Source organism: Psammomys obesus, unplaced genomic scaffold, assembly GCF_907164565.1.
Source record: "Psammomys obesus unplaced genomic scaffold, mPsaObe1.curated_primary_1811, whole genome shotgun sequence".
NCBI classification, from domain to species: Eukaryota; Metazoa; Chordata; class Mammalia; order Rodentia; family Muridae; genus Psammomys; species Psammomys obesus.
In genome coordinates, this window is record NW_026596120.1 from 11,697,654 (window position 1) to 11,721,631 (window position 23,978).

Consider the following 23,978-nt stretch of genomic DNA (forward strand, 5'->3'; position numbering starts at 1 on the left):
AAACCCTTTCCTCCCCAACTTGCTTTTGGTCATGGTGTTTCATGTTTCAGCAATGATAACCCTTACTAAGAGAAACAGGTTAAAATTACCCCAGTTCGTTGAATTTTTCTGAATCGACTGTCTACAAAGGCCAGCATTCTCTGAATGGAACTGAATTCTCTCATTCACCTCGCTGGCAGGTGCTGCCATAATGCTGAGGGGCACATCTCCCCACGGGAAAGACTAGTAACCTGTCTGCACCTCTACTTTCAGGGATGAAAAACTGCTATCATTTTCTATAGGTGCAGACTGTGCCCTGCAGAGGTTAAGTCACAGGACCACAGTGGCTTGCCTGGGTGGTTTTGCAGGGTGCTGGACATTGGGGCTTCATTTCTAATGCCCTGATTGGCCATTTATCTGGCCTCTCTGAAGATCTGGTGATCTTCATCTCTTCTCTCCACGTCCATCTACCCCAGCCAATGACTTTGCTCAGGTAAGCAAAGTCATACCAGGTACATTGAAGCAACTTACAAGTAGCACCTCCAAACATCCCCCCTCCTAAATCAAAATTAGGAATTATCTTCTGGCTGAGGTCACCAGTTTTTTTATCCCACACCTCCACCTGGCTTTCCTGCAGGCAGTTGGCCACACAGACACACTTGTGCTCTTCTTTCATCCCAATATCCATTACTCACTGAGATCTCCTCCTCAGCTGATGTTGCCTGCATCACTCTAGGAGGTCTCTCTAAACCGATCCACACCCCATCCAGCCTAGGCATCCTGTTAGCTCTCCCTACGGTGTACACTGTAGATACAGAAGCCAGCTAATTTCCACAGCCTGTAGTTGATGTTCCAATTCAAATATCTGTCTTCCTGACAGACAGATGATTATGGATCTAGCAGGCCTATTTACAGCATGAATGATGTTCAGAATATAAGTCACATCCTATCCCTCTTCTGCTCTTGGACCTGCGGTGGCTCCCTGCCTTCCTCAGTAGTAAAGCTTGATTCATTACAGCTCAACCTGCGACTTCACACGTCTACTCTTCCCTGACTGTCCATATCATTCCAGGTGTTCTCGTCTGCTTCCCGCTCCTGCAGTCACAGCTGCATTGGCTTTTCAGGATCTACCACTCTCTCCTCGCTGAGATAACTGCTTCATAACTTTACTTTCTTCGATATTGACATTTTAGTTAAGTCTGTGACTTACCCCTGCCTGGATTTTATGAATTTATTTACTGGCTCTGTTTTTGTTTCCTTCAAACTTTTAAAAGTTTTATTATTTTTGTGAGTCTCTGTGTTTACATAAGATGTGGACAGGGGTGTGTATGCGCCACTCCACATGTATGCAGGACAACTTGCAGGAGCAGGTTCTCTCTTTCAACCTTTATTTCGCTCCTAGATAACAAAGGTCATCAGGTTTGCACACAAACATAGTAATCATTTCCATATTTTGTATGTTCATTGTTCAGTCTGTCTCCCTCTTTTGGGAAAGCAAGACTCCTGAAGGCAGAGCTCTTTTGTTCACTAATAGATCCTAGAATAGAACCTACCAAACGGTAGCCTGATCAAAACCTTCAACAAACAAACAGATGCATCTGGTGCTTTTCCAAACAGTGTGTCGGGTTACTTCAGGAAGCACTGTATTTTCCCAGGATTTCTGCAAATGCTGCAGTTTGCAAAAATTCTTCACCATTGTGAAGAATGCCCTGCTTTCCATAGCTGATGAGCAGGTCAGGGGCCAACCCCACAGGGCGCTGATTCCCTTTTCTTGGCAACACACGCCCTGTGTTTCCCTCAGCAGCAGCTGCGTAGTAGTTAGGGAATGTGACACACAAGGTTCTATTTCAATTATTTTCTTTTATCTCACCCTTATAAACATCCGATTGCATGTTCCTTAGCCTTCGCATTAGTGTCATTACACATGCCTATCATTTATAAATAAATAAGCTTGAGTTGGAAGCACAGGATCAACAAATTTGACAACCACTCATCTGTATGACCCCAAAGTTCTTTGAAGGTTCAAGGGCACCAGGCAGTTTTATCGCATCCTCCTTAGTGCAGCGATTGCATAGCTGTTGGAAGGGGATTGGTTTGAATAGTTCAGTCCAGTAAACTATCTAGACTGTCAGGTGATGAGTCTGAAAGCTCTCTCCCAACTGAATAAAGAGAGAGTCCAGGCAAGGTAAACCTGGCTTTTTTTTCCCAGGGTGACCTTGGCCTCCAGCACCCAATCCTTCCTTCCTACAGACCTCCTCTACCCTGTCTCCTTGTGCCTTCCGCTAGCCACACCCACCGAACAGTGCTGGCCTGCCCTTAGAAGCCTGAGGGCAAAGCTGGCTCACCTTCTCATAGTACCGGATCTCATAGTCCAGGATGATGCCATTGGGCTGCTCCGGCTGAGGCCATGACAAGGTGATGCTCCTCATGGTGGCACTGACCTGGTGCATGATGGGAACCGTGGAGGGGGCTGTGGAGAGAGGAAGAGACACGGTAGCTAGTAGCAGAAGTGTTGCTCGATAGAGAAATGCTATCTTTCAGAGACAAATAAGAAGAGAGATGTGACGGGGTTTCAATTCTGTGCCTTCTCATTATCTGAACTGGATCTGCAGAACTCCCTGTGGGTTTTTTGGGCTGCATGGAGTTGAGATGACAGAGGAGAGAGAAGGTGATAATTTAGCAGAGGAAAGAAAGCACACATGGGCAGGGCTGGGATGGATGTGATGGATGGTACAGACGAAAAAATTATAGAAGGGCTGGTGAGGTGGTTCAGCAGGTAAAGGTGCTGGCTGTGAAAGCCTGGCAACGTGAGTTCAATCCCTGAGTCTGGCATAAAAATGGAATAAGAGAACCAACTCCATGGAGTTGTTCTCTGTACACACACGTGCACATTCACGAGCGCGCGCGCACACACACACACACACACACACACACACATACACACACACACACACACAGTTTTTTTTAAATCAGTCCAAAATAAGTGAGAACTGGAGGAACAATAGTCATGCACAAATGGGCTGAGCTAATGTAGAGCAGAGCTCCTAACCTAAGAGAAAATAAACAAGAGAACTGATCAGTGCAAAGGAACCACGAAATAGAAGGGAACATTCCAGCAAATATTTCTTTCTGGTACTGCATGTAAGATTTTAATGTACTTCAAAAAGAAAGGAGGTGGCATCCCTCATGAAGACAGGAACACAGAGCCACAGCAGAGGCCCTGTCAGAAATCTTCAAATGAGAACATTTGCAATGAAGAACTCGCAAACACAAACGACGAAATGATACACAAAGCAAACGTTTGGAATCAGAATAATAATTCCAAGATCAGCAAAGATGATTATGAAATTTCTGTTTGGAAATAATATTTATTTCCCAATTCAACATTTTTTACACAGTGTAAGTAAAATGAAAACAGTCTGGAAATAATAAATGAGGGCTGTCTTCCTAAGGGAAGAGGCGGGTAATGGATGAGGCTCAGTCTGCGTTCTGCTCAGGGGCTGTTTTGTTTAGTCCTGGCACTTCTGCAGTGATGAAGGTCGTTTCCTCGCTCGAACTCTGCTTTACAAGGGTTTCTCTGGGGACCATGGCTGAGTGACATTTACTATCCTCAATTTAAGTTAATAGATTCCCTCCAAGACCCAGAATTACAGAGCACAGCTATCAAGTCATGCAAGGGGGAAGGCATGGACTTTCCCACAGTTCGTTGGATTCTAGCACCTACTAAAATCAGCTTATTCTGGGGAAGGGGGAAGAGGAGCATGCATTGTAAAGATGCTCCCAGTTATGTGAACTGTATAGTGAGAAGTGGGAAATGCTACTACTACGCCCTAGCATCAGAGTGTCTTCTGGGACTTTGGAGCTCATTATGCACAAAGTCTACTAGAAACCATGTGTTGACCATGACAGTACAAGACCCCGAGCTCCTTCTCCTAAGGGGTGTAACTGACTAAGGACCTCAGATGTCCCTGTATTCACACTGAGTAGCCAGCCCCTTCCTGCAAAACATGGTTTCCTCCAATAGGAACGTCAAATCAAAGAGCCCACAACTGATCTTTCCAAAGCATCATGATAATAATACAAGTGTGTAAAACTCATCCTACCTAGTCCTTTCTGCTTCCTTCCTTCCCTCTCTCCCTCCCTCCCTTCCACCCTCCCTCCCTCCTTCTCTCTCTCTACTCCTCCCTCACCTTTCATTTTCACTAGGATGGGATGGTCATTGTGGTCTGATGGTGTCCCTACTCTGCCCCTACCAAACACTTGCTGCCAAGTTCCTGCTTCCTGTGGAACATCCTGCCTTGTGCTTCTGTAACTCTTACTACTTGTGTATCTTCCTTATCTGCATCTCAAATTTGTCTTCTTCTCCTTGGTCTCACCTCTCTCGACTAATGTAGTCTAGAACAGTCCCTATTGCACAAACTAACTTGTCAAAGATCTGAAGAAACAAGTCAGATTCTGCTTGCGTTTCCCTTGCTATAAAGAATGGCCAGCTGCTACCCATATTCCCACCATAGCAGAACATGCTGCTACCTACAGTGGCCCTTTCCAAATGGGCTCCTGTCATCTAAATCTCTGTAGGCATGAGATAGAGGTCCGAGTCCAATTCTCCTCCACTGTTTGCACAGTAAGTTAAATTTAAACCCAATGTCTCCCGTGTTCCCTGTATTCTATTAATGAGACTATTAGCCTTTTAATCAAAAGCATGTCTTTATTGTTCAATCCTGAAGTTAGAGTCACAGATAACCTCTAGATTTCCCCAGGGTATATTTTCTCTCACCATGTCTGTGGAGTTGGACTTGTGAGATGGAGATTCACTATCCCTCTTTCCTTTTATGATGTTACACTTGATCTACTAGTCTAATAAGCTGAAAGAACATTTTATTATCATTCAACTGTCTAATGTATTTTTCCTCTCTTCTACCTTGGTATTATAGCCCAGCTTTGTTAATTAAACAGGTATTATGACTATGCCATGTAGTTGTTCTTTTAGGTTCCAGAGATACATTCCTGAGCAAAGTAAAGTTTCTTGCCCTCATAGAACATCCTCTCTGCTGGAGGGATTCAGTGTCTAGACACAATAAACAAATAACAAGATATATAAAAGGATAGTAAGTAAAATGGGGGAAATTAAGTATGGAAAAGAGGAGGGAGAACACCAGCGTAGAAAGTACGCAGCTTGTGGTCTGCAAAGGCTCCCCAGAGTTGCAGGAACAGGAGAATAAGCTAGAGGATAGTGTAAACAGCACTGGAGAAGAAACAGCAGAGCAAAGGGTCTGACCTGAAACATTACAGTCAAGAGGGAGGGGTTTTTGGCTTCTACTCCAAGTGAACAGGGGACCAAAAGAAGGGATGCCAACAAAAACAATGACAATGTGACTAAAGTGTTAACAGAGTCATCTTCTGTGCTGCAAACAGAAGGTGTGTACCAGCCAGAACAGAAGGAGCTATCCGAAAGCCACAGTTGTAAGGTCAGGCTTCAACAACAGAGTGGCCAGAGCCTGTATAGAAACAGTCTCCAATGTAATGATGCTTTGACCTTGCTTCTTCAACCCCACTCTGTTGAAAAGTGATTTGTATTCGTCAGAAACTATTCCTGATTTTGATCCTTTCCCAGCCTAGTGATATAAGCTGCAATAATCTCTCGATGCTGGACAGCAGCAATGAGCCACATTATAACATACAGTGACTTCCATTCACAGTTACCATATTGCCAGGTTTTATGTTTGTTTGGTTATTTGTTTGTTGTTGGTGTGTATGTCATATTTGGTTTGGGACCTAGCTGTTTAATAAATTTATTAAGTTACATGCGATGTTGGATATATTGTTATAAACTAGGCTCTACGTTAGATAATTCTTCCCAACTGTAGACTCCTGCTTTGAATAGGTTTAAGCTTTGTTTGCCTAAACTTGGTGTTATGTACTTTGAGTGCTGTGTTGCAGCTATTTCCTCCCAATAAAATCATTTCCTCCTGGAGAGAGGAGGGAGACTCATAAGACTCATAAAACTTAGAAGCCTCAGGAAGTTCAGAAAATGACAAGATTCACACGGCCCTTTCCCAAGTTTATACAAGCAATAATAATTTCTGGAGAGATGAGACCCTCTCTGGTAGAGCTGCCTGCAAATGGTGCAGGGGGTTTCAGGGATTATAGCTTGGCGCCATCGGTTGTCACCTATGCTGGGGCAGGCCTTCCAGTGACGCAGTGCCTTTGAGTCACCCAGCTCCCTTATTTAATCCCAGTCGAGTCACTGCTGCCAAACTAAACTTGAGTGGGATGACTCCTCCGGTCTATCATGGCTAGCCTATCTAGGAAGATGGGAGATTTGCCTCTCCTGAAAAAAAAAAAAAAAAAAAAAAAAGCCATCTGCAATATAATTCTGACACATTCTATGACACTCAGTGACAGTGTCCTGGCAATGTAGCCCCTTCATAAGTCAAAGAACACTGACACTGGGGATGTCTCCGTAGATGTGGGATAATGAAAAAGAATTAAAAATGGCTCGCAAGGTTTTTGTTTGGAACAGCCAAAGGGCAAGGCTGCCATCGGCTGAGATGAGAGACATCATAAACAGAAGCCATCTGGGAGGAGACTTTGAACATGTTACTTTTCAGGTGTCTAAGAAGATGTCCCATGCAGACTTGGGATAGAAAGACGTGTGTGAAGTAGGGGCTATTCGTACTTCAATTAATCAGAAAGGAGCGGAGCTGACAGAGCTTAAAAGCAACTGGTGGAGTGGATGTTTTAAGATGTAGGAAATGAGGAGAAAACAGCAAAGGGCTCTGCGAAAGCAAGGCCATTGGAGTAGAAGGAGATCGTGAAGAGTGTGGTTGCCTAGAAACCAAGCGGAAGGAAGCGTACTTGGGGGACCAAATATGTTAAACCCTACTGCTAAACCAGGGAAAATGAAACTAACAACTGGGCCCCCGATTTAGCCACAGCCTCTGTGGTTAGCCATGTGGATGGCACATGTTCACCTTGCTCAAGATCCTGCATGCCTTGGATGATGTGAGGAAGCCAAGGGAGTTCAGAAAGTGACAGTCTCTCAGACTCGCCACATGTTGTGGGGTCCCAGAGTGATCCCAAGTGGGCTGATGGAAGGGCTCCTGATAATAGTGCTTTCTTACCACATCTTGCATTCAGACTACCCTTGTGGGACATGCGGACACACAGTCTCTGTGATATTGACGTTGGAAGTGCTGCAGGTTTTCAGGATCAGTCTCCAGAGGTAAAATGTCATCTATTCATACTGGAGGACTCAGAGTTTGGACTGTAGGTCAGCTGGTAGGGGACTCACTGAGCATGCGCCAACCTCTGGGGGGCAATCCCTTGCACCACAGAAAAATAAGTATGATGGTGCACATCTGTCTTGCCAGTTTTTGGAAGGTGGAGGCAAAAGGATCAACAGTTAAAGGTTGTCCTTGGCTATATAATGAGTTCAAGATCAGCTGGCCAACATATGAGAGTCTGTCTTAACAAAGAGGTAGCAAACAAACAAACAAAAACAAATGGAAGACTCCAAGATGGCAGATTAGAAGCACACAGTGATGGCCATCTTCCCCAAGGGAGAGAATCAAATGCAGGAGAGCAGCTATTTCTTCTTGAGGTGGGTGATGATAAAAAAGGCACTAGAGTTTATTTGTAAGTAGACTTGTAAAAACTCAGAGACTTTGTAATGCAGAACAGAGGGTGAGAAAGAACATCCCAGCACCAAGGTCGTGGTAGCTGTGAGCTGAGGGTAGAGGGTGAGAAAGAGTCCCAGAATGGAGGTCAGTAGCTATGAGCAGAGGATGGGGGCAAAAGGAAGGGGTGGAAACTCAACAGTACCATGGGCAAGGACACCATACAGAGGTCCAACTGAGCAGGGGAACTGAGACCCACACAGAAGAAAGGCATGCAGGAAGCTTCCTTGGCTTCACAATGTGTAGTTGTTGAAAAGCCATCTTTACAAGGTCTTGCCTGGGTTTACTGCTGAGAGTCAAAGGTTCCCTCATTTTCCTGTGTCTGGAAACAAAGCCATGATACAAGTGCTAGCTGGAGAGCCAGTCTGGGAACCATCGAAAGACTCTGACACAAAAGTGCTACGAGTCAGGCATGATGACTCACACCTGAAATCCCAATCCTCAGGAGACTGAAGCAGGAGGATTGCTGCAAGTTCTAGGCCAGCCTGGGGCGACATATTGAGTTTCAGATCAATCAGGACTGTGCAGTGGAAACATCAAAAACTAAGTAATAGTAACAATTAACTTAAATAAAAACATTAATAATGAGAAAAAGTAAGAGCTCTGTGAAGTGGAAAGCTGCACCAAACTGAGACAAAAAAAAAAAAATTGAGAAAAGAAAAGAAAAAAGGTTTAGGGGAACAAAGGTATGTGCTAGTCTGGACCGTTGATTTTCAGGAGAAGATGCAAGCACTGAGGTGAGTCTGTGGCTGCAAGTCGGAGCTACGTTTCAGAATATCAGAGCTGAGGAGAGGGCCACGGGATCCGTGCTGCTTAGATTATGTCAACTTGACACAAACTAAGGTGACCAGGAAGAAAGAAACTCAACTGAGAAATTGGATTGCATTGGCCTGTGAGCATATCTGTGGGACATTTTATTTATAAATGATTGATGAGGGAGGGCCGAGTCCACTGTGAGTGGTGTCACGTCTGGGAAGGTGGTCCTAGGTTATACAAAAGAGCAAGCTAAGTAACCCATGGAGAGCCAGCCAATAAGCAGCACCCCCCATGGTCTCTGCTTTAATGCCTGTCTCTAGATTCCTACCTAGCACTGCTGCCCTGACTTCTCTCAGAGATGAGCTATTGCCTGGAAGTGTAAACTTTGAAACAAACCCTTTTCTTCCGCAGTTAGTTTTAGTTAGTGTTTAATCACAGCAGTGGAAACCAGACTAGGACGGGACCCACCGCGATCCCTGCTTCAGAGCTGATGGTTGTATTTTCATACTGTTTCCCTGCCAGCTAAATGTAGACCTGGACCTGAATCGGCAACAGCAGCAGTGACAGGGTAGTCATTGGAATGCACATGGAACACGATACCTGTGTGATTCTGGCTGCTGAAGATCATGCTTCTCTGGGACCAGGAGTGACAAGTGGTTCTGTCCACAACCCATGGTTGATACGGGAAAAAAAGCAGAGCTGAGACAGGCTGACAGTGCAGGGTCTACGCTTTCTCGAAAGCCTGCACAGTCCAGAGAGGACATTTACACAGTGTTTGTTTGTTTTTTAATTAAATCTTTTTGTCATGTATACTGAAATTTACATGTTCATCTTTTTCTCCTTCTTAAGGTTTAATTCTTTAATTCCTAGACTATCGCTTTATCTCAGTTGGTGGAGTGCTCATCTACCATGAGAAAACATGTCCAACATCACATAGAACTGGATGTGGTGCTACAACTCTGCAATTCTGACTCAGGAGGAAGAAGGAGAAAGACCAGGAGTTCAAAATCATCGTGGTCACCTTTACCTACTTAATGAGTTAAAGGCCAGTCTGAGTTACAGGCTCTGCCTCCAAAAAAAATAAAGAAAGAAAGAAGAAAGGAAAGAAGAAAGGAGGCTGGGGGGGGGAGGAAGGAAAGAGAGAGAGATAGAAAGAGAAAGAGAGAAAGGGGTGAAGAAAGAAAAAGTTTAGAAAAATTAAATTTTCCCCTTTTGATTTCCTCCTCTATACCTTTAAAAGATTTTACTAGATTATTTTCCTTTTTTTTCTCATTCCTTCTTTGATGTCTTCCATTTAAAAATCTTTTGTTTGATATTTCTTTCTCATTTGTCATTCCTCTTTTAAATGTTTCATCTTTTCTTTTTTAGCATTTAGAATGAAGGAGAAATGAAGGTTCTCAAAATAAACATGAGCTAAGGCAATTCATAACAAAAAGTCAACATTACAGGAGATGTATAAAAGTCTCCCACATAGAAGAGGAAGATAAACGCAACCAAAACAACACAGGGAAGAATGAATACACTAAGACCAGATAAGCAAATGGGAATTGAGAGCGAATCAAACCTTAGAAAAAACAATTCTGTGGCAGAAAATAGAACATGTTTTTAATAATAATCCTGACTGTAAATGGTTCTAATTCTCTAGTTAAAAGACAAAGAAGGCTGGCCCACTAGATGATAAAACAAGACCCAACTACTTGCCAACTACAGGAAACTCACCATCATAGCAAAGATATACACAAACTGAATGTGAAAGGATAAAAAGTTATATTCCTGGCAAATAGAATATGAAAGCTTGTAGAAGTGGCTATTCCTGTACCCAACAAAGCAGACCTCAACTGGAAGAGGCAGAGGCCATATATATTGATAAAAGAAACATCATATTAAGAGGATAGAGTGGTTTAAATGTTCTCATACTGAATCAGCATGTTTCAATTCTATAAAGATACAAATGATGTCTATGTGTTTGAAGCTTTGACCCAGGCTGGTGGTACTGCTGAGATGTGAACAAACCAGCAAGGCTCTGATGTAATCAACAGGTTATCCCACTGACTGACGGAGTTGTCACTCTCCTTTTTGGTCATCGTAAGGTGAGCAGCTTTGTTCTACCATGCTTTCCTTTGCCATGGTGTCCTGTTTCACCACAGGCTCACAGTTGGGAAGCAAACCACGCATGGATTTAAACCTGTAAAAGTATGAGTAGGAGCAAATCTTTTCTCCTGTAAGCATTTTTTTCTAGGGTATTTTTACAGTGGCGAAAAGGCTGGCCAACACAGCAGGTGACTTTACTATTTTATTCTCCCCAACAGAGATGCTATCCAAACCAGAAAGCAACAAGGAAATGCCAGGGATCAACCGCACTGTGGATCAAATGGAATCAGAACACGTTGACAGATTACTCTGACCAAAAGATGCATAATGCACTCTTTTCAGAAGCTCGTGGAACTTTCCCCCAAAAGAGGTTATTTTAAAGATATACAGCAAGGTGTAACAAATATAAAAATACTAAAATATTTGTTTATATGTTACCAGTTCACTGTGTAACAAGAATAGAAATAACTGACAAGAGAAATTATGGATGTTTCACAAATGCAGAGAAACTGAAAATGTACTTTTGAAGCACCAGTAAGCCATTGAAGAAATTCAGGGTTGAAATTGGAAAAGAAGAAGCCAAAATATCTGAGAGACTCACGGCAAGATTATCGATTTGATTTAAAAATTTAGGAGAGTGGCAAAATACAAAAGCCAGCATATGAAAGCCAGTAGATTCTCTGAACACCAGTAACGAGTTCACTGAAAAAGAAATCAGAAAAACAATTGCATTAATAATAACATCAACGAAATTTAGAAATAATCTTAACCAGAAGAATGAAAGGCTTTGTAATGAAACTCTAAAACTCTGAAGAAAGAAATGGAAGAGGACAGCAGAGGATGGAAAACCCCAAGTGCTCATGGGTCAGCAGAACTGATACTGGAAAAACAGCCATATTGCTGAAAGTGGTTCATAGATTCAGTATAATCCTGACCGAAAGTCCAATAATATTCTTCACTGAACTAGGGAAAAAAACCCTAAAGTTCATAAGGAAGTGTAAAGGACCCCAAATAGCTAAAGCAATCCTGAGCAAAAAGAGAAACTTCAGGTATCAAAACACTCCTTTTCATACTACGCTGCAGAACCATAGTAATAAAATAGCATGGAATGAGCACAAAAGTAGATCTGTAAAACAACGGAATGGAAGAAATAGCCACAAATGAACCTACACGGCTATAGAATCAGACTTTTGACAGAGACAGAAAAAAGAAAATTAAAAGTTGGGGCAAGGCGGCATCTTTAACAAATGGTGCTGGGGAAATGGGACGTCCGCATGTAGATGACTGAAATTACAACTTCTATAGCTCGGAAGAGGACAGCAAGAGTTGACAAGCAGGGTTCATCTGATTTAAAAGCTTCTGTTTATCGATAGAAACAGAAGCAGAGTGAAGAGGCATCCCACAGAATGGTAGAAAATCTTTGCCAGTCATTTACCTAATGGGTGATATCAAGTTAAAAACAAAACAAAACAAAAAACTCAAACAGTTCAGTGCCAAACAAACAAATAATCCAGTCGACAAAGGACAACTGGACTCAACAGATACTTCTCAAAAGACAACACACAAATGGCCAATAAATACATGAAAACTGTTTAATAACCTTGGTTGTGGGAAAAATGCAAATCACATGTACATTGAGATTGCAACTCTCACCCTATTCAGAATGGCTATGGCGGGGAAAAAAATCAGCAAGAATGAGATGGGAGAAGAAGGTTTATGTGCTGTTGTGGAAATGTACATCAGCATAGCTACTTTGTAAATTCTTCAAAAAACTAATATCAAAACTATACAATGGACTATACCACTCCCGACTATATACCTAAAAGAATCCAAGTCAGTAGATAATATACATACACACAGACTCACACATGTACATATGCACAAACAATGCACAGTGGAATACTATTTAGCCACAAAGAAGAACAGAATCACATCATTTGAAAAAAAAAAAAAAAGATTGAATTGGCAATCGTCATGCTAATAAAACCAGTCTAGATTTGGAAAGACAGTTTCACGTACTTTTTCTCATATGTGATACTTGGATCGGGGACGGTAAAGAAAATAGAAGAAAAGAACTGTGGGAGAAGAACAGGACCAGTAGGGAGGGGAACACTCGAGAGGGATAACTGGGAAATTATTTTGATCTAAGTATTTTATGTAGATGTACTAATACATCACAATAAGTACCATTATTTTGTATAATTCTGAGTATTAAGTTTTAGGAAGATCAACCCCAATAGCCTGAGGCTAACCCTGGGCTTGATTCTCCTCTTTGTCTTTAATCTTCAGAGAACCTTCATTCAAATCTCCATAGGTGTGCCAAACACTGCAGCATGCCTGCTCTGGTCACTGGGGTCAGAGACAAGAGATCACACCCTTGCACGTGAGGTTTTGAGTTTAGTCCCCCCTAAATTCAGACTGTATAACAACCACAGGGCATACAGAGAAATCCAGAAACAAGCAGCATCCCAAATCATGGGATGCTTGTATTTCTGGAGATGGCATGGGCCATGCAGCAGCCATCAAGCAAGCTCTTAGGTACAGGAGAAAGGGGTTGTGGTTACCTCTGTCAACATTTCTTGGATTAATAATGATTACCTAATGGTCACAAGCCCTTTGGAAAACTGTGTGTCCCCTACAAGGAACTCTAAATGTCTTACACTTTAATGGTGATGAGGTTTAACACATGGGAGAAAGCAAGAGAGCATTTCTTTAGCCCTTGCACGAAAGTCAGGGGCAGTGATGGCCTTGTTTTTCTTTTTTCCAAGGATAAACATCACTGCTAAATCTGATCTTTTATGTGCTATGAAACCATCAGACAAATGGAGAGTAAAAATAAGCTTATGTATTCATCCAAACACCAACTTCTAGGAAAACTAAGGCAGATAGGAAGATTAATTTCACAAGGGAACCCCTATCACCCTTCTACCCCCAAAAACATTGATTTCAACAGTCAGTCCTGGCCAGTCTTTTCTACATAACCCTCAGAGGAAAAAAAATGGTTTTACTGAATGCTTGAAAGATCTGTTTTGCCAGGATGCACAAAGCTTTTAAGTAAATTAAACATTCTGCTAAAAGAAAGGGATAATAAAAATGAAGAGTTCACAAGATTCGAGCATTCATATTGAGAGAGAGAAAGAGATAAAAAAAAAAGGTAAGAAGAAAGAATTAGTTCAGGGGCTATTTGGAGAGAAGGTACTGAAGTCTCAGGAAAGATGTTTGTCCCTAAAAGAAGGTTCTCAGAAAAACTGAAACAGGAACAAAACTGTCCCACAGTCCCTCTTAGAAAATACAGAGGTTACCCCTATAGGATTAAAAAGTGCAAAGGCTAGCCCAACAGGATCATAAAGAGAGCAGGAAACAAAGGTCTCTTCTGTCCCCACTACAAAAATTAACAGGGTTCAAACGAAGTGAGAGCCAAGAGTATCCACAGGGAGAGCCTACCATCAGCATCAAGCATGCATTTAAGGATGTCAGACTCAGAAGAGAACTTAAAAGCAGTTATGAAGTGGCTCGGGGATGGAGAGTAAACAAGGGCAGGCCAAGGGAGAGAAGTCCTTTGTCTCGATTTTTGCTACTGAAGAATCTGGGAGATCTTTCACTCCAATTGCTTTAGAAGCAGACAAATCCAAGAGAGGGTATTGCATGCTAGTTAGCCAGTGCGCAGAATGTTCTTGCCCGTTGTGACAACAGGGATGTGGATAAATTGGAGATAAGATGGCCCCAAGGCAAGTTGGAAAGGATGGCAGTCACAACACAGGACAAGTGCCAGCCCAACAACCGGTCACTGGTTACAGCCAACAGTCGTAGAGATTGGGGTCAGGCTTAGCAATAGCCAGGTTTCTGTTTTTATAAAAGACTCCAAAGAGGGTGGTGAGGCTTATGGCTCCGTGGGGTCTGAGATGATGCCATGAAACTATCTCAAAAGCCCATACCTCCATAAATGGACCCTGGAGCCCAGATGTGTAGAAGCCTTGATCGCACATCAGGATCGTATGTGCCTTGACCTCATAATTTAGCCACAAATTCGACCACATTCAAGGTTCTTTCCTTACTCATTTTGTTTCCCTTATTCAATAGGGATATTTTCCCCTAACAGATAATCATTTCCAATTCCAAAAAATAAAAACAAGTAAATGTGATTTTTTCTATGATAATTACTAAGTTTGATGCATTATCCTTGCTTATTAGAAATTACTTCATAATCTCTTAATTGATTTTTTGGGTCAAAATAATTCCTTCAAGAGGTTTATCCATAATCCACTTTGGGATCTTACAACTGATACAAGTTTACTATGTTAATACACTTTTAAGACATTAAAAATATTTACATGTAGTTTTAAAGAAAATTCACAGCCAACTGCAAATCCACTCAAAATTAAGCTGTTCCGTTGAAGTGCAATGTTTGAAGAAGTTATGAAAATAAGACATTTGGATTTTCTGAAGGTCATCAAACCTTTTTCTGAAAAGAAAACAGTATTGCTTGTGTGGCTGGGAGTCCTACCAGGGACGTTCTGTTTCCAGACCATCTCTCCCAACTGAAAATGCTGCAGGTCATAACTGAGTTCCCTCTGACTCACTCAGCTGAGGAAGAAGGTCATGAAGCCTCCAGAAGGGTGAATGCTCTCTTTAGTCTAAAGGAGTTCATATCTGAGTTTTCTCGGAAGACTCGTAAGAAGAGGATGCCAGCCCCTCAGTAACCCATGGTGGAAATCCAAGGGTTATTTTCCTTGGCCCTTACATAGGAAATGGTCCTCACAGTGACCATTTCTCCCCAGAGATACTGCTGTTTTAGCATGAACCATGTAAACTCAAGACCACTTTATTCTTCCTGATGGCTAGAGTTCATGGTGCCTGAAGGCGCTGTGCAGGCTACGAGAGAAGACTGACTGATTGTCTTTCCCAGCTGTGTATCCTTTGTGCTATAGTTCTGACTATACAGGCAAGATGCCTACAATGGTGTAATAGTGGCAAGATTGTCTTGGGGGTAATCAAACACTTTCCAGTTGAAATTGAAGGCCATTCTGTAGGTGGGAACACATGCCTGCCACTATAAAGTGGGCCAAAAGCCGACGGATGGAAAGGCCCACAGACCCTAGGAGAATGTACTACTGATATCTTGTTAAATCTGTGTGTAGTCAAAACCAATTTCTAAGCATTTATGTTTATACCCAGAGACTAATGCCACCCTCAGCCTGGCCAGGCAAACTTCTTTTTGGCAGGGTAATAGTTAAGGCAGAGCCTCATAGCTGGTCAAAATACTAAGAAAGTGACTACGGGGTTCTCAGCTCCTAATGGGACTATAACACTATTCTCCAAGGCTCAGGGAACATGTAAAACAGGGCCAGAAAAACTGTAAGAGCTGGAGGGCAGAGCACAATTCTATCAAATACTGTCATTTGGATGTGGAATGGCCTCATATACAGTATATGCAAGAGGTATAGCTACCTGCGAAAGACACACACACATGCATGAGTGCACACACACACACACACACACTTCATGGGGGAAATAAAAGAGGTTCATTGGGAAGAAGAAGAAATAATTAACAAGAGGGTGGAAAACCAAAGAGAGAGTAATGGAGTATGAATATGATCATAATATGTTCTATACATATGTAAAAGTGATTTTTAAATTTGTTTAAAAAAAAAAGTAATTCAGGGCCAGAGAAAATGGAAAACGGCTCCATCAATAAAGTGTTTGACTTATAAGCATGAGGATCTGAGTTCCAGCTCCAGAACCCTCCCCACAACAACAACAACAAAAGCCAGGTGTGCTGGTGTACATTTGTTATTCTATTTTTAGGGAGGCAGGGACAGGTAAATATCTGGGACTTTCTAGACAGCCAACTTGGCCTATCTGTCAAGTTCCAGGCTAGCAAGAGACTTTGTCTCAAAACATAAAGTGCAAAAATCCCGAAGTTGACTTCAGACCTCTACATGCACCTACACATCACATATACACCTGCGCGCGCGCGCACACACATACACACACACACATACACAGAGAGAGAGAGAGAGAGAGAGAGAGAGAGAGAATAATGATTCTGTACATGTTCATGTACCAGTTCCTGAGTAGCATATGCTTGTGTTCATCTTTAGGGTAAAGGCATGATTGAATTCCTGGAGCATATGGAAATACCAGCCTCTTGCACTCTGTCTAGAACAGCATTTCCCAGTCCAGTCATCCTTGGACCCAGAGCTTGCCTTCTACATCACAGACCACAGCTGTGAAGAAAGGTGGGGTGGGGAATAATAAGCAGCCCATGGCCCCAGCCCAGTGCAGTAGGAATTAGTGGAAATGAGGGAGGGCTGTATTCAGGGCCCTCTACTGCTGATGAGAGACAGGTTCCTAGTCTAGTGCAGCCTTCTGCTTCCTATGTGATCTTGAGTTAACCCAAGGCCTTAACTTCTTTGAAGTTTATATTTTTCAGCCATACAACAGGAATGTTAATCCTCACGTTATGAATTTTCCAAATGTTCTGAGGCTGTGCCACGTGTGGTCTACCACTCTTGTTAGGCTGGGCCTTAGCCATCCACCTGCAACTCTCCTTTAGGGACCAGCGCTGCTCATGCATGCCAAGTAATCCCTGGGCACAACTTCCCAAGATAAATGTGAGACACACATCTGATCCAGTGGTGGCCTTGGGCATTTCTTTCATAAATACCTTTGAGGCAATAAATAAACAATGTCAACCAGGTCAGGGTGGAGGTGCTAGGCAAGAACAGGCCAGAGACATGGGAGACAAGACCAAAAAACAAACAAACAAACAAACAAACAAACAAAAAACTGGGCTTTTGTTCCTAAGAATGAGATAAACTGTGTGTCTAGGAAGGAAAGGAGCCATCCAGAGGCATGAACCAATTGTTCTGGAGGCTCTACAACAGTCTTTCCACAGATCTTGTCACTCTCCTTATGTCTCATCACACTGGCCAAGCATTTCTGTCCGCCTCTGAATGTCTTCAAACTGCACTGTAGCAAGACCAGCCTTCCTGACTTTACCTATTACCCTGATACCCCAAAACCTTCAGTAGCTCCTCACTGGAAAAAATTACTAACGCCCTCTTTAACATTTGCAGGTGTGCTAGAAATTGATCTCTCAGGAGCCTGCATCTCCTGTCCTGCACTTCCCTGGGTGGCTTTGCCCTACTCAGAGCCCTCACTGTTAATAAGGTCATTGGGAATGTGCTAGGCTTGGGAATCAGCTCACCATTATCTCACATTCCAGCTACTCTGCTCTCCATCATTGAAGGACAGTCTTTGGGGCAAGAGGTAAGGTTTTAGCCACTTCACACTTAACCAGTATTTTAGATGCCCAGCAAAACTTGACTCTTACAGCAAACTTGGTTTGGGAGGTCTTTTCCAAAGTCATCAAAGGAAAGGGGGAGGAAGGTAGGAAAATGGCTTAGTTCTACAAAACATAGGTATAAGCATTTAGAAGAGGGTAAGTGAGGGGAAGCAGAGCTATGAATCCAGGGAAAGGGGACATAGAACAGCTAAAAGTATGGGGGTTGCAAGGAAGTAGAGACAGCACTTCTGCATTGCATTGAAGAAGAAACTCAAAAGGGCTAAGTCAGTCCTCATCTCAGGGGGACTAAGCTGCTGGAAGCCTCTGAAAGTCCCCCTTGGATTCTCGAGTTAAACCGTGTGAGTTCCTAGAAAGGTATGAATGACAGAATTAGGAGAGGTCCATTGGGAATAGCCTGCTGTCTTTTCCTTCATGGAAAACATATCCACAGGGTGGGGGAGCTCAAGCTTATATAGAAATGTCAGCTAAAGAATCCAGGCCTGTTGGTACTGATGGCAAAGAATGATTTGTACCCTGATGACTTCAGTTACCGGTGACATTTCCATTCTAGAAAGAAACTCAGTTACCAAGGCCCTGCCTAGAGAGCAGGCTCTCCCTATGTTGATGAAAACTCATCCCACTGCACAAATATGCTTGAATTCTACATTAGGAAGCCTGACTCATTAAATACGTTTGGTGCAGTAACACTTCTGGTCAAAGCAGATTAAACAAATAAGCAATTAGTTTGGAGCCTGGATATGTATACAAAAGCAGAATTAATTATTTCTCTCATTGTTTTCTCCTATTGTGAACACTAGCTTCATGTTTTATTCTGGGAGTTAACCCTGACACTTCCTTTCAGTTCCCTCCCTAACCTGGAATTACCTGGTGTCAGAGGACACCCTGGGCATGCAGCCTTAGTTCCTCGTTGCTGTTGGAGATTGGCCACATCAAAGGTTAGGACTCCATGAGGGAAAGTGAGGGCCTCAGATCTGAGTGAGCTGAGTGAGCTTCCTACCCACAGGCAAGGCAACATAGGATCTTCATTCCCTTTACAGTAAGGATCTGGTTCCAAGACAAAGCTGTGTCTGTGGTATATGTATGTGCATATGTGTTCATGCACCTGTGCATGCGCACTGCTGGGACCTGGGGGTGGAGCCTTTTCTGAAAATAAGGAATTAATGCAGAAACTCGTTTTTTTTTTAATTATGTCTCATGTTTGTGGGCGTTATTATTCATTGAAACCATCTACCTAATTCTGTGAGTTCTCAGACTGTGGTCCCAGACCAGCATCACCTGGGAACCGGTAATAAATGCAGATGTTTGATTCCCACCCTGGCTGAGCCAGGACTCGGTAATCTGGGCTTAAGGACCCTCCTAGACTTTCACATGTGTCTGATGCATGCTCCGGTTTGGAAACTGTTTATCTACAAATCTAGAAATCAGAAATGTTAAGCTCTGAGAGGACATCCAGGTCATTCAATTTTCTGTCAACTCTTAGAATTTACAGATTAGAGTGCTGAAGGCAAGAGAAGGAAAGTGACTTCCTGAAGTCCCCAGCAAGTTAATGCAGAGCCAGAAATAGCCTGGCCTCCTTTCCAGGACTGATGTGAGCTGGCCCTCTAGCCTGTCCCTACATCTAGTAGCTCAGCAATTCCTCTGTCCCTTGAGGATGCCTTGAACCAAGGGAGGGGTGGTGTGTAAGCAGCTAGGCTCATATCACCCAGTGTCTTCAGGAACCCTTACGTTCTCAGAAAGATCAGGGGCTCCCTGCAACCCCTCCCATCCAAGTGTGGAGAACATTGCTGGTGAAGTCAGAGGTTATACGGTGCTGCTGTATAATTGTGTTGCTCTTAGGTTGGCATTTCCTCACATCTCTTCCTCCCTATCAAGGGAACCAGGTGGTACCTCAGAAAATGAGGATTTACTGTAGAAATGACAATACGTCTGAGCTGTGGAACCCTGGAGCTGTTGGGAGACTGTGGAGTTGTGTGTGTTGGGGTTAGGGTGGGGAGTTACTTGTCAGACATGGCCTGTCCTCTGCAGGCATCCAGGACCAGTGCAAAAGGTACAAGAGGACAGGATCACCAGGATCTATTGGTTAGCTGGTGTGCTCTGTTCAGTTGCCTCCTATGTGCTTATTTGCCTTTCCTTGTGTAAGATGAGTGCTGGCACCTTTGGTCTAATATCTGATCACAGAAAGCTTCACCAAAAATTCCACCACCTGAGTGGGGCTTACAGGCCCTGGAGGCAACAAGAGACGCATTACAGTGGGCTGTATGTCCTGGTTACTGCCTCGCTCTCATCCAGACACAGTCTTCAGAGGCCCACACGGTGGCTGGAACCCCTCAGTGGCCTGCTATCATCCTAAGGCTGATATCACCACACCATCCTCCACTAGGCCTGGAGTTCCAAGTCCTCACAAGAGTGGTACGCTGGCAGCCAGTTGTCCTCCTGCAACACACACCAAGCTTCTCTTTGTGTTCCACCATCCCCACGAAGTCCCAATCTCTTTTCCCTCCACCCAGGCTCTACTGTCCCACCAAGGAGCACATTCCCATTGGACCCTCCAAAGAAGGTACTCAGAAACCAAGCAAGTCTACAGTCTCTACTATCTCCTATGACCCACGTTAAGCAACAGCTCTACTCTGGAGCACCTCTGTCCTACAGCTCTCACCAGTGTTGGTACTTTGTGATTTTATGCCTGACACCGGTCAGGGGCAGGAAGCGGGGTGTGTCATTTCTACCCCCCATCAGCTCTCTCACATCACTCCTCACCCTGCATCCCCTGCAGAAGACTACTGTCCAACCATGCGGCAATCATGCACTCCTTCCCTTCCCTCTGTCACCTCCTCATTCATGGCTGTTTCTGTCTTCTCCTCCACTGCGAGCCCTGCTCTCCAGAGAATGATCCCAATGTCCTCTCGAGTAACTCACTGTTGGTCTCCTCAACTCCACACCTCCCCCATGTCTGCTTAGTCCAAGGTCTGCACAGGGACTTTACCTCCCCCAAAGTTACTTCACTTTCAAAATTACACTCTTAGTATTCTACTTCCTCAGTGGAATCTTTGATGATCCATTGTAACTCTTCCTGGCTTCATCTGCCCCTGTTGGTACCATTTCCACCCACTAAGTCAGCTCCCTTTTGATTCATATCGCTCATTATCCTGCTTAGGTTCTATCTTTCCGGTAATGTAATTCGAGTCACTCATGCCCTCAGGCATGGTGTCTTTCTCTTTTCACACCACACAGCCGTCAAAACTCAACCAGAGATAAATCCATGGCCTCCCTGTAGGGTCCAATATCCAGGAGGCACACTGCTGGAAAGGCCACACAAAATGGCAAGGTGGGCAGAGGTGGGTGGATTGGTGGTCGTCTTCATAAACATGATGATCAGCTTCAAATGAGCTCTCAACATGTTCTAGAAACCCAGAGTTCTCTGGCTATTTCATTTCTCCTCCTACATAATTGTTTATCAGATTTGTTCTACTCCCTTCAAGTCTTCAGCCCCAATATTATCCCCTTCGCTCTTGGCAAGCAACCTTATTTCCCACTTGACAGAGAAAATTGAAGCTTGAATATCCAACTGCATAAGCAACAGTTTGAGCAGATGCTCAAACCCTCCACAATTTGCTACATGTAGTACTGAACCTATCTTCTCTAGATGCTGTCCCCGAAGGCTGCTGGAAGCCCGTGAGATATCTCTTGGGTAATTTTCAACCATTGTCTCATTCTCCGGCTTTGCTTTCTTTGTTCTCAATGTCAGCTGCCTGCAAGACCCCTCAAGGAAAGCTGCTCATTAAGTCAGATTACATTCTCTTCCCAAGGACCTGCAGCCCTGTGAGTACATAGTTTCTGGGCCTTCTTCAGGCAGTGCTGAGCTCACTGTAACCCCTGAGAGTTCTGCTCTCCCTATTAACTGTGCCACCTCATCACAAAGCCTCAAGCCTGCCTCAGACCTCACAGCATTCCTCATATGGAGACAGTTTATTTGTTTTCCCTGTCTTTAATCTCAACACTCATCCACCTACCAGATGAGAAAGCCGACACCAAGAGAACTTGACTGTCCCCTTGTCTCCACCCAACTCCCTGTACACCTGCTTCTTGACGAGCATGCCTCCCTGCACACAAACTCCAAAGTCTGGTCATATCCACAGACGTTGCCTTATAAGCCTATGACATTGTTCTTTGCAGAACAAAGTCCACCCACGAGAGGACAGCTGAAGACATAGTGCTGAGGTGTAGGAAGGAATGAGATATGCCTCCTTCCTTGCAGGAGAAACAGTACCATAATATGTGTATGTGTGGGGGGGGGGGTGTGGGGGTGTGCACATTGCCTATCTAGACTCAATATTTAAGGAAGGACTAAGTCACAGTAGGAATTTTCTATGGGGCAGATTCATCACAGGGGTTGAGACTGAACCCCTGTTCTGTCCCTGTGTTCTAGAAGAAGAGAAAGAAGAACAAAAAGGGAAAGAAGGAAATGCAGGCTTTAAAATTGTAGGGTTCAATCCTATATTATCATCCTACAGTTAAGCAGACACTGGTTTCATGATCTGGGGTGCTGGCAGACTCCCCGTTTCTCTATAAAATATTTGTGGTCCAGCATTGCCTTTATTTACCCAGAACATTTGCTGTGCCTTTCCCTCCATCTTTCACATCCTCTCCGAGAAGATGTTAATTTTCTGAAATTAAACACTTAGCTTGATTACTGTTTTGTTAATTGCTGCATTCAAAAACCCCTCGTGCTCCTGCCTGTTTAACATGGATGGCGCTGTGAAAATGACAGGCAGGGAGCTGGAATGCAGATGGACAGACAACAGCACTGGAATGCAATCCCAGCTAGCCATCACTGCGCCTGCCAGGGGTTCCCCCGCCGGTGAGGAGCAAGGAGAGCAGGCCAGATCACAGGGAGTTGGCTCCCACGGGGACACTTTGGGTGATACAGTACATAAGAAGTCCCACGCCTCCTCAAGGAAGAGTTACAGACTTAATCCCAATCTAGCCCCAGAATGAAATGCCCCAGGAAGAAACCACAGAGAGAGCTAAAGCTAAATCATTTGCTGATACTGAAATTGACCTTCAGAAGACTGAGACATTCGTTAGTAATTTATTTATTAATGTTTGTGGAATGTTTTCTATGTCTTAAGCATCTATCTAGACATGGGCTTCAGGGGCCAATATGATAGATCCAGGGTGTGCTCTTCTGGAATTTGGCTCTTGGTGGAGGCTTCCCACTGGAATGTTGTAGTGGTTTGAAGGAGAATGCCTCCCATAGGCTCAGGTTTTTGCATGCTTGGTCTCTGGTTGGTGGAACTGTTTGGGAATATTGGAGCAGGTGTATCACTGGGGGATGGGCTTTGAGGTTTCCGAAGCCCACGCCATTTCAGGTTAGTTCTCTCTGCCTCGCGTTTGTGGATGAGGATGTATTCTCTCAGCTACTGCTGTAGTGCCACTCCTGCCTGCCTGCCTGCTGCCATGTTGCCTGCCGCGATGGTCATGAAATCCCACTTTCTGGAACTCTAAGTCCCCAACAAACTCTTTCTTCTCTAAGCTGCCTTGGTCATGGTATCTCTTCACAGCAATAAAAAAGTAAGGCAGAGGTTAAGGGGTCAGGTGCCAGGACCCCTTTCCACCCTTTTACCCTCTTTGCCAAGACCGCAGTGACAATGATAGCTATTTCATAAATCATCTTATATTTCTTCTGCAGCTGAGGATGGTAACCATCTCATGTGGACTTTGAACAGATTGAGAACTCCCTGCCATCTCGTTGTCACCAGCGCCACTGTCACCCTACAAGCCATATATACTCATAGTACCTGACCCAGGCTGGAGAAGGGTGAACAAACAGGTGCCCAGGTTCCTGGTGACACTCTAGTCTTTTTAGAAGTGATGCAGGGTGGAGCCATTCTCAGCTCTCAGTATCACTAGCTGCAACTCAGTACCAGAAATAAAGAATGGTATAACCTAATCATCGTGTGGCTTACCCAACATGGAAATCTAACTATTCCAGCCAGCTAACAGTAAAGTATTCATTCCATACAATACAATCACTGGAGAGCAACCAATACCAGAAACCGAAGTGCTCTCTGGAATTCACACGTGTTTTTAGCCTAAGTCTCAAGCAGGGAGTGGGACCAAGAACACAGCTGGGGGGACTCAGACTCTCAAGTTACAGCAGAATC

General features: G+C 43.7%; 1 protein-coding gene across 1 annotated transcript in view; it reads right to left on the reverse strand.

Moving 5' to 3' along the window:
- The window catches only part of Ephb1 (EPH receptor B1), a 426,680-nt gene that overhangs the window by 89,656 nt on the left and 313,046 nt on the right, over positions 1 to 23,978 (reverse strand). Inside the window, exon 6 of the mRNA XM_055629751.1 lies at positions 2,325 to 2,449. Coding sequence (XP_055485726.1) covers positions 2,325 to 2,449 — 125 coding nt within the window. The remainder of the gene's footprint in view (positions 1 to 2,324; positions 2,450 to 23,978) is intronic.